Source organism: Somniosus microcephalus, chromosome 29 (assembly GCF_052327205.1).
Source record: "Somniosus microcephalus isolate GS21.2 chromosome 29, FLI_Smic_1.0, whole genome shotgun sequence".
Classification (NCBI taxonomy): Eukaryota; Metazoa; Chordata; class Chondrichthyes; order Squaliformes; family Somniosidae; genus Somniosus; species Somniosus microcephalus.
Window position 1 is genome coordinate 2,215,867 of NC_141015.1, and position 13,386 is coordinate 2,229,252.

The 13,386-nt window shown below is 44.3% G+C and overlaps 1 protein-coding gene across 1 annotated transcript; it reads left to right on the forward strand.

Moving 5' to 3' along the window:
• Nucleotides 1–5,671: 5,671 nt before the first annotated feature.
• On the forward strand, nt 5,672–6,933 carry LOC147098194 (putative G protein-coupled receptor 139). Its single transcript, XM_085969964.1, has one exon. The coding sequence runs from the start codon at nt 6,109–6,111 to the stop codon at nt 6,931–6,933; it is 825 nt and encodes a 274-aa protein (XP_085826090.1). The 5' UTR covers nt 5,672–6,108.
• The last annotated feature ends 6,453 nt before the right edge of the window (nt 6,934–13,386 follow it).

Below are 13,386 nucleotides of genomic sequence, written 5' to 3' on the forward strand. Positions count from 1 at the left end.
TTCCTTGGGATGGTGACGGAGGAGTCGAGAATGTTGACTGATAGGTATGTTTCTGTGACTATGATTGTGCGAGAATTCAATGTTTCCAGAGAGTTGCACAGAGTTTGGAGACAGTTACAATTATTTATCTCATTGTTTACTATTTTAATCGTTTTGCTTTGATTCCTTGGTCTCAAGCCTTTGCTCGGTTTATTAGCACCATAAAAAGATTTGCTGCTTGAGGTAAATCATTAGAAACACCTTGCTGTTCTTGTTCTAGTTTCAGGCAAGTAGAATACCCTGGGAATCAACTTACTGGACTAAGGCGGGAATATGTAACCTTAGTTGCTCTGGGATTGAAATTCCTGGGCTGCGGCGGGACTAGTGTTATCTAGGCAGCCCTGGTAATGAAATTCCTGGACTGAGGCGGGAGCAGTGTAATATAGATGGCCCTAGGAATCAACTTTCTGGAGTGAGGCGGGAGCAGTTTCATCTAGGCAGCTCTGGGAAAGTAGTTCATGGACTGAGGCAACATTACTGTTATCTAGGTTGCCATGGGAATTAAGTTCCTGGCATGAAGTGGGAACAGTGTAATCTTAGCGGCCCAGGGAATTAATTTCCAGTACTGAAGTGGGAGCAGTGTAATGTAGGCGACCAAGGGATTACATTCTTGAAATGAGGAGTCAGCAGTGTGATCTTGGTGGCTCTGGGAATTAAATTTCTGGACTGAGGCAGAAGCAATGTTATCTAAGCAGCCCTGGGAAAGAAGTTCCTTGACTGAGGCGGGAGTAGTGTAATCTAGGCGGCCCTGGGAATGAAATTCCTGGACTGAGGAAGGGTGAAATATTGGTCATACGCTCACTTTTAATTTAAAGCTGTGTACAATAATGTGAGCTAGATTGTGTTGTAGTGAAGTGTTGTGGTGGTAATGGATCAATGAGTCTGTTTGTTCAATGAAGATAATTAATGCAAGTTATAGGGAGACCTAATGTTTTCTCTCGGGGATTTCCCTCTGCTCTAAATAAGGAGCTCTCTTCACTGTGTGACCTCACACAGTCAGCGCGCTGCCTCCAGCACAAAGGCTACCAGCTTCTTACAGAAGGGATGTCGTGGGTTGGATGATCTCGATGGAAAGTATTCTTGAAAAGTAGCAGTTAACAAGTTAACTTTGGGTTAACAACAGAAAATGTTGAAAACACTCAGCAGGTCAGGGAGCATTCGTGGAGCGAGAAATACATAACGTTTCAGATCTGTGACCCTTGGTCAGAACTGAAAACGTTTAGAGCTGCAACAGATTTTAAGCAGTTGCAGGGGCAAGGAAAGTGGGGAGGGGGGGAGGAAACTACAAAAGGGTCTGTCTGTGATAGGATAGAATGCAGGAGTGGTTACATGTTGGAAATGAGGACGGGAGAAACAGCAACAGCTGCCGCCTGAACAAAATAGGGGCGAAGGTTATTGCCCAAAATTGCAGATGTCAATGTTGAGCCCAGAATGTTGTAAAGTGCTTAACAAAATCAAAAACTGCTGTTCCTCGAGCTTAAATTGAGCTTCATTGGAAGACTGTAAGAAGCCGTGGACAGTGAGGTCAGATTGGAGCAGAGAATTAAATTTACAGGGGACCGGAAGCTCGGAGTCACACTTATGGACTGAACAGAAGTGTTCCACAAAGCAATCACGCAATCTGTGTTTGGTCTACGCTATCTAGAGGAGACCGCATTGTAAGCAGCGAACACAGCATACTAACTTGCAAGATGTACAAGTAAATCATTGTTTCACCTGGAAGGAGTATCTGGGATAACAACAGAAAATGCTGGAAAAACTCAGCAGGCCAGGCAACATCCGTGGAGAGAAAATAGTGTCAACGTTTCAGGTGAACCCTTTGATTGTCTAGGGCCCTGGACAGTGAGAAGGGAGGAGATAAGAATGCAGCTGCTGCATCTCCTGCGAATGCACGGGAAGCTGCCATGGGGAGGGGAGGGGCTGTTGGGGATAATTGAGGAGTGGACCATGGTCTTGTGGAGGATGCAGTTTATTCGGAATGCTGAAAGAGGGGAGGATATGCACAATTTGCCATAAAAATAAAACAAAATGGTGACTCAGCCGTGGCTAACAAGGGAAATGAGGGATAGCATAAGATCCAAGGAGAGGACATATAAATAGGCCGTAAAACACAGTAAACCTGAGGATTGGGAGCAGTATGGGGTTTCAGCAAAGGATGACAAAGGGATTAAATAAGAGGGGGGAAATAGAGTATGAGAGTAAGCTTCAGGGAACATAAAAACAGACTGTAAAAGCTTCTATCAATATGTGAAGAGAAAAAGATTGGTGAAGTCAAGCGTAGGTCCCTTGCAGTCAGAATCAGGGGAATTTATAATGGGGAACAAAGAAATGGCAGGCCAATTAAATACATACTTTGGTTTTGTCTTCACAGAGGAGGACACAAATAACCTCCCAGAGATCTCGGGGAACATAGGGACTAATGAGGGGAAGGAACTGAATGAAATATATATTTGTAGGGAAATGGTGTTAGGGAAAGTGACGGGATTGAAGGCCGATAAATCCCCAGGGCCTTATAATCTACATCCAAGTGTATATAACGAAGTGGCCCTAGAAATAATAGATGCATTGCTGGTCATCTTCCAAAATTCTATTGATTCTGGAACAGTTCCCATGGATTGGAGGGTAGCTAATGTTACCACACTATTCAAAAGAGGTGGTAGAGAGGAAAAGGGAAATTATAGACCAGTAAGCCTGACATCGGTATTGGGGAAAATGCTAGAGTCCATTATAAAAGATGTAATAGCAGAGCACTTGGAAAATAGTGACAGGATCGGACAAAGTCAACATGGATTTACAAAAGGTAAATCGTGCTTGACTATTCTTCTGGAATTTTTTGAGGATGTAACTGGTAGAATAGATAAGGGAGAACCAGTGGAAGTGGTGTATTTGGATTTGAGAAGGCTTTCGATAATGTCCTGCAGAAGAGATCAGCGTGTATATTTAAGGCACATGGGATTGGGGGTAAGGCACTGACTTGGATAGAGAACTGGTTGGCAGACAGGAAGCAAACAGTTGGAATAAACGGGTTTTTCTCTGAGTGGCAGGCTGTGACTAGTGGGGTATTGCAGGGATCAGTCCCAGGACCCCAGCTTTTCACAATGTATGTTAATGATCTAGACGAGGGAACTAGATGTAATATCTCCAAGTTTGCAGGCGACACAAAGCTGGATGGGCGTGTGTGCTGTGAGGACAATGACGAGAAACTCCATTATGATTTGGACAGGTTAGGTGATTGGGCAGATGCATGGCAGATGCAGTATAATGTGGTTAAATGCGAGGTTATCCACTTTGGTGGCAAAAACAGGAAGGCAGGTTATTATCTGAATGGCAGTAGATTGGGAGAAGGGAAGGTGCAACGAGACCTGGGTGTCCTTGTGCACCAGTCGCTGAATGTAAGCAGGCAGGTGCGGCAGGCGGTTAAGGCGACAAATGTTTTGTTTTACTTCATAGCGAGAGGGTTGGAGTACAGGAACAAGGATGTCTCGCTGCAGTTGTACAGGGCCTTGGTGAGACCACACCTTGAGTATTGTGTGCAGTTTTGATCGCCTTATCTGAGGATGGATGTTCTTGCCATGGAGGGAATGCAGCAAAGATTCACCAGGCTGATACCTGGGATGGCAGGAATGACGTATGATGAGAGATTGGGTCGATTGCGCTAATATTCGCTGGAGTTTAGAAGAATGAGGGGGGATCTCATCGAAACTTATAAAATTCTAACAGGACTAGACAGACTAGATGCAGGAAGGATGATCCCGATGGCGGGTGAGTCCAGAACCAGCGGTCAAAGTCTAAGGATAAGGGGTAAGCCATTTACGACAGAGGTGAGAAGGAATTTCTTCACCCAGAGAGTGGTGATACAATGGAATTCTCTACCACAGAAGGCAGTTGAGGCCAATTCATTAAGTATATTCTAGAAGGAGTTAGATATATTTCTTATCACTAAAGGGATCAAGGGACATGGGAGAAGGCTGGGACAGGGTACTGAGTTTGGATGATTAGCCATGACCTCATTGAATGGCGGAGCAGGCTCGAGGGGTCGAATGGTCTACTCCTGCTCCTATCTTCTATGTTCCTATGTTTCTGTAAAAAAATTACTATCCCCTTCTCTCTGCGGTTAGTGTTCCTAGGAAGGATCTATGTCCAGTTATTAATTATATAAACCATGTTACACTGCAATATTTTTCTTGCTATTTACCGTGGAATACTCTGGAATTAATGGTATTCCGTGTTTCAATTTCTTGCATCTTTGTTAATGCAAGAGTTGTTGTTTAAAAGTCTGGTACATCCTCGCTACTGTTGGTGTTCCTGGTAAGTCTCTGCATCCAGCTATTAATTGTATAGTTCATGTTCGAATGTATTTCTCTCGTCATTCTCCATCCCATCCGCACTGCTATCGGCTGTTTATTCTGAAGGTGATACAGTGTTATCAAGATTCAATTGTTCTATATTCAACTCAAGAAAATATATTGTAAGACTGTTTGCTTTCGTTCTGCCATCTACACTGAACATTTGTAACAGAGCAGAAGAATTTTGTCTTGGTTTAGGAGACTTTTCACCTCCTGGCGAAAGATTACCAACCGGAAACGTTAACTCTCTCTCTCTCTCTCTCTCCACAGGAGCTGCCTGACCTGCTGTGTATTTAAAACGTTTTCTGGTCGTTTGTCGGATTTTGAGCATGCGCAGTAATTTGCTTTTGTTTTCACCGAATGGTCGGTATATTTACTGACAGAGATTCACAGGAACAAATCCTGGCAGATCACAAACACATCTTAAAATTTCTGAAATATCAGCTCAGTTACATTCAGTATCTACTCTCCCACCCTTTCCAGTTCTGCATTAGTGATACAGCTTCTGATTTTTAGTTTAGAATTACAAGGATAATTTAAATTCTCTAAAAACTTTTCGTCAGCCATATTTCAATGCATTTATTTCCAATCTTTGTTTTGAATTTACAATTGGATCCCATGCCCGTCTGTCACAGTTCAGGGGATCTCTCAGTGAGACCGAGAGTGATTCTCTATTGCCTCCTGCTGTACTGCAGGACAAACAATCCCAGCTGACTGTAACTGAAGTTCTGAGGATAGGAAAATCCTTTGATATCTTCTCGCCTAATATTCTCTGCAGAAGTTGCAAACCAGCAGGTGAAAAAATACAAGGATAAATCTTTACATTTGTGGTCAGATAATTTACGAAAGCGTTCGGCGGCTCGTAGCCTGTGCGATGAGTCACTTGATTATGATTCTAATAAATGCATTTAGTGCGATATTACCTGGTCAAAGATAACTCTTTATTTTAATTCAGTTTCCATTTTTTGCAATGTTATTTGGAAAATCTTCCTTTCAGTGAGCCAGAATTTGAGTATTTCAGTTCAATCTTCAAAACACTTCTTACATCTCACTTACCTTTATAACTGCAGTGCACTTGTGTTTATTATCTTAGCACTTGCATATTGCAGCCATACTATTTTAATACAATTGCCTATAATTATTGCACGCCAAGATTGCAGTTTCTGAATTATGCCGTTGTATTCATTTTCAGTTCTATATATAGTGGATATTCTAACCAGGAGCAGGAATCCAAACGGGATTTCTCCCTCCCTAACACAGCGGCACTGAAGCGAATTGCGCCGCTCTGAATGCTGACTGATCCCGGGACACAAAGGCTTCCTGAGAGTTGTTGGTCCTTTGGATCCGTGTTTCCTCGCGCGGTGCTTTTTTCTGTTGGGCTAAAAGTAGATCTACCATTTAATTTCTCATTGATCAAACATCTCTTACTTTCATGTTGTATTTATTCCGGTTTCACTTCTTAATTCCACAATGTTTTACCGATTGGTCTTACAATAAACCCTGTATTCAGCTCCGCGGGTAAAAGAATTAGATTATATCATTGAATGTCGCTAATGAGTTGCAGATTTCTCTCCGAATTCCTTCACCCTGCTGCTCTTGCTCGCAGCCTGATGTATAATTTCCCTGTTTAATTATCTTCCTCACAGTGAACTTAGTGACGATTGTGATCCTGTCTCGGCGAAACTGCGGTCTCTCCAAATGTGTCACTCGCTATCTGGTGGCCATGGCAGCGGCGGATCTACTGGTTGTTATCCTCGACCTGATATTGAGGCAGATTCCGATTGTTTATCGTGAACAATTTCGTTTCCTGGAGTCCATCCCCGTCTGTAATATCCACGCCGTCCTGCTTTATGCAGCCACAGACTGTTCTGTCTGGTTCACCGTCACTTTCACCTTTGATCGATTTGTGGCCATTTGTTGCCAGAAACTGAAAACAAAATATTGCACTGAAAAAACGGCGGCTGTGGTTCTGGGCACAGTAACTGTGCTGAGCGTTTCAAAGAACATTTTCTGGTATTTTATGTTTACAGCTCGGTATTGGCTTAAGAACCTCCCGTGGTTTTGTGAGGTAACAATGGATGTTCGGATGTCACGGGTGTGGGGAGCAATTGAGTTCCTTCATTTTATTCTCACCCCGGGTGTCCCATTTGTTGTGATTTTGCTGCTCAATGCTGTCACCATCAGAAACATTTTGGTGTCCAGCAGAGCCCGCAGGAGACTCCGGGGTCCGAGCAGTGGGGAGAGTCCCAGAGACCCAGAGATGGAGAGTCGCAGGAAATCCATAATTTTGCTGCTTGTTATCTCCGGCAACTTCATTCTGTTATGGGCAATCTTTGTGGTGTATTATGTATTGAGGCGGATGTGGTATTTGTGGACAGTGTCTATAATTCTACCGCATTATCTAAGGGAAATAGGATTGATGATGCAGCTGCTTAGTTGCTGCACAAACACTGGGATTTATGCCATCACCCAGACTAAGTTCAGACAGCAGTTGAAGAATATGGGGAAATATCCCTTTACTCTGATTGTAAAATTCATTAAAGGTTGATTTGAAGAGGAGACTTTGCTGCCTGACAGCTCCCTGTGCCTGATATTGTAGCGAGCCGTTCTCCCCGCGTCGGTCCGCCCGCCGGTGGGGAAATTCACGTAACAAAGATGTCGGCTCCAGCATCCCGCACAAAGATGGCGGCCCGGGCGTTCCGCACAATGATTGGGTCCCCGTCTCCCTGCACAAATATGGGGGCTCTGGCTCCCTGCACAAAGATGGTTGCCCCGGCGCCCATCACAAAAATGGCGGCCCCGGCACACAGCACAAAGGTTGCAGCCCCGGCACTCGGCACATAAAGGCGCCCCCCACCACCCCGCCGGGGTCCCGAGCAAAGATGGCAGATCCGTTGCCCAGCACAATGATGGCGGAAATAACAACAGAAAATGCTGGAAAAACTCAGCAGGGCAGGCAACATCCGTGGAGAGAGATGTAGAGTCAAGGTTTTGGGTCGAATCCCTTCTACAGAACTGAGAGAAAAGGCAGTTTGGGGGCTGGGAAATGGGGGCGGGGATGAAACAAGGGACATTAAGAGATATTCAATGTGAGATGAGATAGTAATAGGATAGGTAAAGAAACAGACAATGGCTCTAAATGAAGTTTGAAATGCGATGGCAGAGTGAAAGACAGCTGCCATGTGTGAGAGAGACAATAAAATGGGAAAGTCACAAACCAAATATGTGGATAAAAAATATAAAAATATAATAGGGGCTGAGGTTATGATCTGAAGTTGTTGAACTCGATAGAGAGTCCGGAAAGCTGTAAAGTGCTTAATCAGAAGATGAAGTGCTGTTCCTCGAGTTTAAGGTGAACTTCCGTGGAACAATGCAAGAGCCCGATTACAGTGAGGTCTGAGTGGGAATGGAAAGGTGAATTGAAATGACAGGCGACCGGAAGCTCGGGGTCACCTTTATGGACAGAACGGTGGTGTTATGCAAAGCGGTCAAACAATCTGCATTTGGTCTCCCCAATGTAGAGGAGACCACGTCCTGAGCAGTGAATAAAGTATACTAGATTGCAAGAAGTATAAGTAAATCGCTGTTACACCTGGAAGGGGTGTTTGGGGCCCTCGACAGTGGGAAGGGAGGGTGCTATATGGGCAGGTGTTGCATCTCCTGCACTTGCACGGTAAGGTTTAGGGCGAAGGGGAAGGGGTGCTGTGGGTGATAGAGGAGTGGACTAGGGTGTCTCGGAGGGAGTGGTCCCTACAGAATGCTGAAAGGGGAGGGGAGTGGAAGATGCATTTGGTGGTGGGATCACGTTGGAGGTGGTGGAAAAGGCGGAGGATGAGCCGTTAAATGTGCAGGCTGGCGGGGTGAAAGGTGAGGACAAGGGGAGCACATTCACGCTTCCGGGAGGGAGTGGGAGGGGTGAGGGCTGAAGTAGAAACATAGAAACATAGAAGATAGGAGCAGGAGTAGGCCATTCTGCCCCTCGAGCCTGCTCCACCATTCAATGTGAATAATGGCTGATCATCCAAATTCAGTACCCGGTCCCTGCTTTCTCCCCATACACCTTGATCCCTTTAGCCTTAAGAAAAATATCCAACTCCTTCTTGAATATATTTAATGAATTGGCCTCCAACACCTTCTGTGGTAGAGAGTTCCACAGGTTCACCACTCTCTGGGTGAAGAAATTCCTCCTCATTTCTGTCTGAAATGGCATACCCCTGGTTCTGGACTCCCCGACCATCGGGAACATCCTTCCTGCATCTTGTCTGTCCAGTCCTGTCAGAATTTTATAAGTTTTAATGAGATCATCGCTCATTCTTCTAAACTCCAGTGAGTACAAGCCCAATCGACCAAATCTCTCCTCATACGTCATTCCTGCCATCCCAGATATCAGCCTGGTGAATCTTCGCTGAACTCCTTCCATGGCAAGAACATCCTTCCTCAGATAAGGCGACCAAAATTGCACACAATACTCGAGATGTGGTCTCACCAAGGCCCTGTACAACTGCAGCAAGACATCCTTGTTCCTGTACTCAAACCCTCTCGCTACAAATTCCAAAATACCATTTGCCTTCTTAACCGTCTGCTGCACTGGCATGCTTACCTTCAGCGACTGGTGCACAAGGACACCCAGGTCTCATTGCACTTCCCCTTCTCCCAATCTATTGCCAGTTAGATAATAATCTGCCTTCCTGTTTTTGCCACCAAAGTGGACAACCCACATTTATCCACGTTATATTGCATCTGCCATATTTCTGCCCAATTACGCAACATGTCCAAATCATCCTGGAGTTTCTCAACATCCTCCTCACAGCACACATGCCCACCCAGCTTTGTGTCGTCTGCAAATTTGGAGATATTACATCTAGTTCCCTTGTCTATATCATTAACATATATTATGAACAGCTGGAGTCCTAGGACCGATCCCTGCGGTACTCCACTAGTCACTGCCTGCCACTCGGAAAAGGACCCATTTATTCCAACTCTTTGCTTTCTGTCTGCCAACCAGTTCTCTATCCAAGTCAATACCTTGTCCCCAATCCCATGTGCCTTAACTTTACACGCTAATCTCTCATGCGGGACCTTATCGAACGCCTTCTGAAAGTCCAGATAAACAACATCCACTGGTTTTCCCATTATCTATTTTACAATTATATCCTCAAAAAATTCCAGTAGATTAGTCAAGCACGATTTACCTTTTGTGAAGCCATATTGACATTGTCCGATCCTGGCACAGTTTTCCAAGTGATCTGGTATTACATCTTTTATAATGGACTCTAGCATTTTCCCCCCTACCGATGTCAGGCTTACCGGTCTCTAATTCCCCATTTTCTCCCTACCACCTTTTTTGAATAGTGGGGTAACATTAGCTGCACTACAATCCATGGGTACTGTTCCAGATTCCATCGAATGTTGGAAGATGATTAGCAATTAATCTACTATTTCTAGTGCCACTTCCTTAAGTACCCTAGGATGTAGATTATCAGGCCCTTGGGATTTATCGGCCTTCAATCCCATCAATTTCCCTAACACCATTTCCCTACAAATACTGATTTCTTTCTGTTCCTCCCTTTCATCAGACGCTATGTTCCCCGACATTTCTGGGAGGTTATTTGTGTCCCCCTTTGTGAAGACAGAACCAAAATATGTATTTAGTTGGTCGGCCATTTCTTTGTGCCCCATTATAAATTCCCCTGTTTCTGACTGCATGTGACCTACGCTTTACCAATCTTTTTCTCTTGACACATCTATAAAAGCTTTTAAAGTCAGTTTTTATGTTCCTTGCAAGCTTACTCTCATATTCTATTTTCCCCTACTTAATTAATCCCTTTGTCCTCCTTTGTTGAATCCTAAATTGCTCCCAATCCTTAGGATAATTGCTTTTGCTGGCCAATTTATATGTCCTCTCCTTGGATATTCTGCTATCCCTAATTTCCCTTGTTAGCCACGGTTGAGTCACTTTTTTGATTTATTTTTGTGCCAAACTGGGATGAACAAATTCTGTAGTTCATCCATTCGGTCTTTGAATGTTTTCCTTTGCCTATCCACCGTCATCCCTTTGAGTGACATTTCCCAATCAATCCTCCCCAACTCGTGCCTCAGATCTTCGTAGTTTCCTTTATTTAAATGTAGGACCCTATTCTCTGAGTCAACCACTTCATTCTCCATTTTTAAGAAGAGTTCGATCATATTATGATTGCTCCAACCCAAGGGGCCTCGCACAACAAGATTGCTAATTAATCGTTTCTCATTACTTAATACCCAGTCTAAGATGGCCTGATCTCTGGTTGGTTCCTCGACATATTGGTCCTGGAAAGCATCCCGTAAACACTCCAGGAATTCCTCCTCCACAGTATTGTTACTAATTTGGTTTGCCCAATCTATATGTAGATTAAAGTCACCCATGATGACTGCTGTGCCCCTATTGCACGCTTCTTTAATTTCCCTTTATATGCCATCCCCAACCTCCACCTTCAATTGTAAGGGGGATAGATAGGAGTTTCTGTGGCCGAGACCGAGACTCCAAGATGGTATGTTGCCTCCCTGGTGCAAGGGTCAAGGATGTCTCGGAGAGGGTGCAGAGCATTCTGAAGGGGGAGGGGGATCAGCCAGTTGTCGTGGTACATGTAGGTGCCAACGATGTAGGTAAAAAGAGGGAGGAGGTCCTACAAGCTGAATTTAGGGAGTTAGGAGCTAAATTGAAAAGTAGGACCTCAAAGGTAGTAATCTCTGGATTGCTACCAGTGCCACGAGCAAATAAGTTTAGAGAGAGTAAGATAGATAAGCTAAATACGTGGCTTGAGCAGTGGTGCAAGGGAGAGGGATTTAAATTCTTGAGGCATTGGAACCAGTTCTTGGGGAGGAGTGACCTGTACCAAGGGGACGGTCTACACCTGAACTGTGAGGGAGCCGATGTCCTCGGGGTAATATTTTCTAGGGCGGTTCGGGAGGATTTAAACTAATTTGGCAGGGGGATGGGAACCTAGGTAGTGGAAAAGAGGGAAGTCATATGAAGTCAGAAATGGATGGTAGAAAGGTGAGAAGCAATAAGCAAAGGAGAGAAACACAAAGGGCCAAACTAATTCATAATGAGAGTGTGAAAAAAGCAAGCCTGAAGGCTTTGTATCTTAATGCTAGAAGCATTAGGAACAAGGTGGATGAATTAGTTGTGGAAATAGAGGTAAACAAGTATGATTTGATTGGGATTACAGAAACGTGGCTGCAGGGTGGGCAAGGCTGGGAACTTAACATCCAGGGATATACAATATTTAGGAAGGATCGGCAAAAAGGTAGGGGAGGTGGGGTAGCATTGCTGGTAAAGGAGGGGATTAATGCAATGGAAAGGAAGGATATTAATTCGGATGAAACGGAATCTGTATGGGTAGAAATGAGAAATAGCAAGGGGAGGAAAACGTTAGTGGGTGTGATATATAGGCCTCCAAATAGTAATATGGAGGTGAGGGAAGGCATAAAAAGGGAAATTAGAGAAGCGTGCGATAAGAGCACAGCTGTCATCATGGGTGACTTAAATTTACATATTGATTGGACTACCCAAATTAGTAAAAATTCTGAGGAGGAGGAATTCCTGGAATGTTTTCGGGACGGTTATCTGGACCAATATGTCGAGGAGCCGACTCGAGATCAGGCCATTTTAGACTGGGTATTGTGCAATGAGAAGGGACTTATCAGCAATCTTCTTGTACGAGGCCCCTTGGGTCAGAGCGATCATAATATGATCGAGCTCTCAGTCGAGATGGAGAGTGAGGAAATTGAATCAGAGACTAAGGTCCAGAACTTAAATAAAGGGAATTACGAGGGTATGAGACGGGAATTGGGTAAGATTGATTGGGTGGTGTTTCTGGGGGGATTGACAGTGGAGAGACAATGGCAAGCATTCAAAGATAGAATGGAAATAAACCTAAAAAGGTGACTCAACCGTGGATAACGAGGGAAATTAGGGACAGCATAAAATAAAAAAAAAGGGCATATCAACTGGCAAAAAAAAGCACCAGACCGGAAGATTGGGGGCAGTACAGGATACAGCAAAAGAGGACAAAGGGATTAATCAGGAAGGGGAAAATAGAATACGAAAGTAAACTTGCAGCAAACATAAAGACAGACTGCAAAAGCTTTTATCGGTATATCAGGAGGAAAAGACTGGTAAAATCCCAAGTCGGTCCCTTGCAGTCCGATTCGGGAGAATATATAATGGAGAATAAGGAAATGGCAGACCAATTAAACTCATACTTTGGTTCTGTATTCACAAAGGAGGACACAAATAACCTCCCAGGAATATCGGCAAACATAGGGACTAATGAGAGGGAGGAGCTGACAGAAATTAGTATCTCTAGGGATATGGTGTTGGGTAAGTTGAGGGGACTGAAGGCCGACAAATCCCCGGGGCCTGATAAACTACATCCTAGGGTACTTAAGGAGGTGGCCCTGGAGATAGCAGATGCTCTAAGGATCATCTTCCGGAACTCCATTGACTCGGGAACAGTACCCGTGGATTGGAGGGTAGCTAATGTTACCCCAATATTTAAAAAGGGGGGTAGAGAGAGAGCAGGGAATTATAGACCAGTAAGCCTTACATCGGTTGTGGGCAAAATGCTAGAGTCCATTATTAAGGATAAAATAGCGGAGCACTTGACAAATGGGGAAAGGATCGGACAGAGTCAACATGGATTTACAAAGGGTAAATCGTGTTTGACTAATCTGCTGGAATTTTTTGAGGAAGTAACTGGTAAAATAGATGGGGGAGAGCCAGTGGATGTGGTGTACCTTGACTTCCAGAAAGCCTTCGATAAGGTTCCACACAAAAGATTATCATGCAAAATTAAGGCTCATGGAATTGGGGGCAAAGTATTAACGTGGATAGAGAACTGGCTGGCGGATAGAAAACAGAGAGTTGGAATAAACGGCTCGTTTTCGGAGTGGCAGGCAGTGACCAGCGGGGTGCCGCAAGGATCTGTCCTGGGACCCCAGCTGTTCACAATATATATAA

Coding starts and splice junctions, on each gene's coding strand:
- LOC147098194 (XM_085969964.1), top strand. CDS start 6,109: ATGGCAGCGGCGGATCTACTGGTTGTTATCCTCGACCTGATATTGAGG.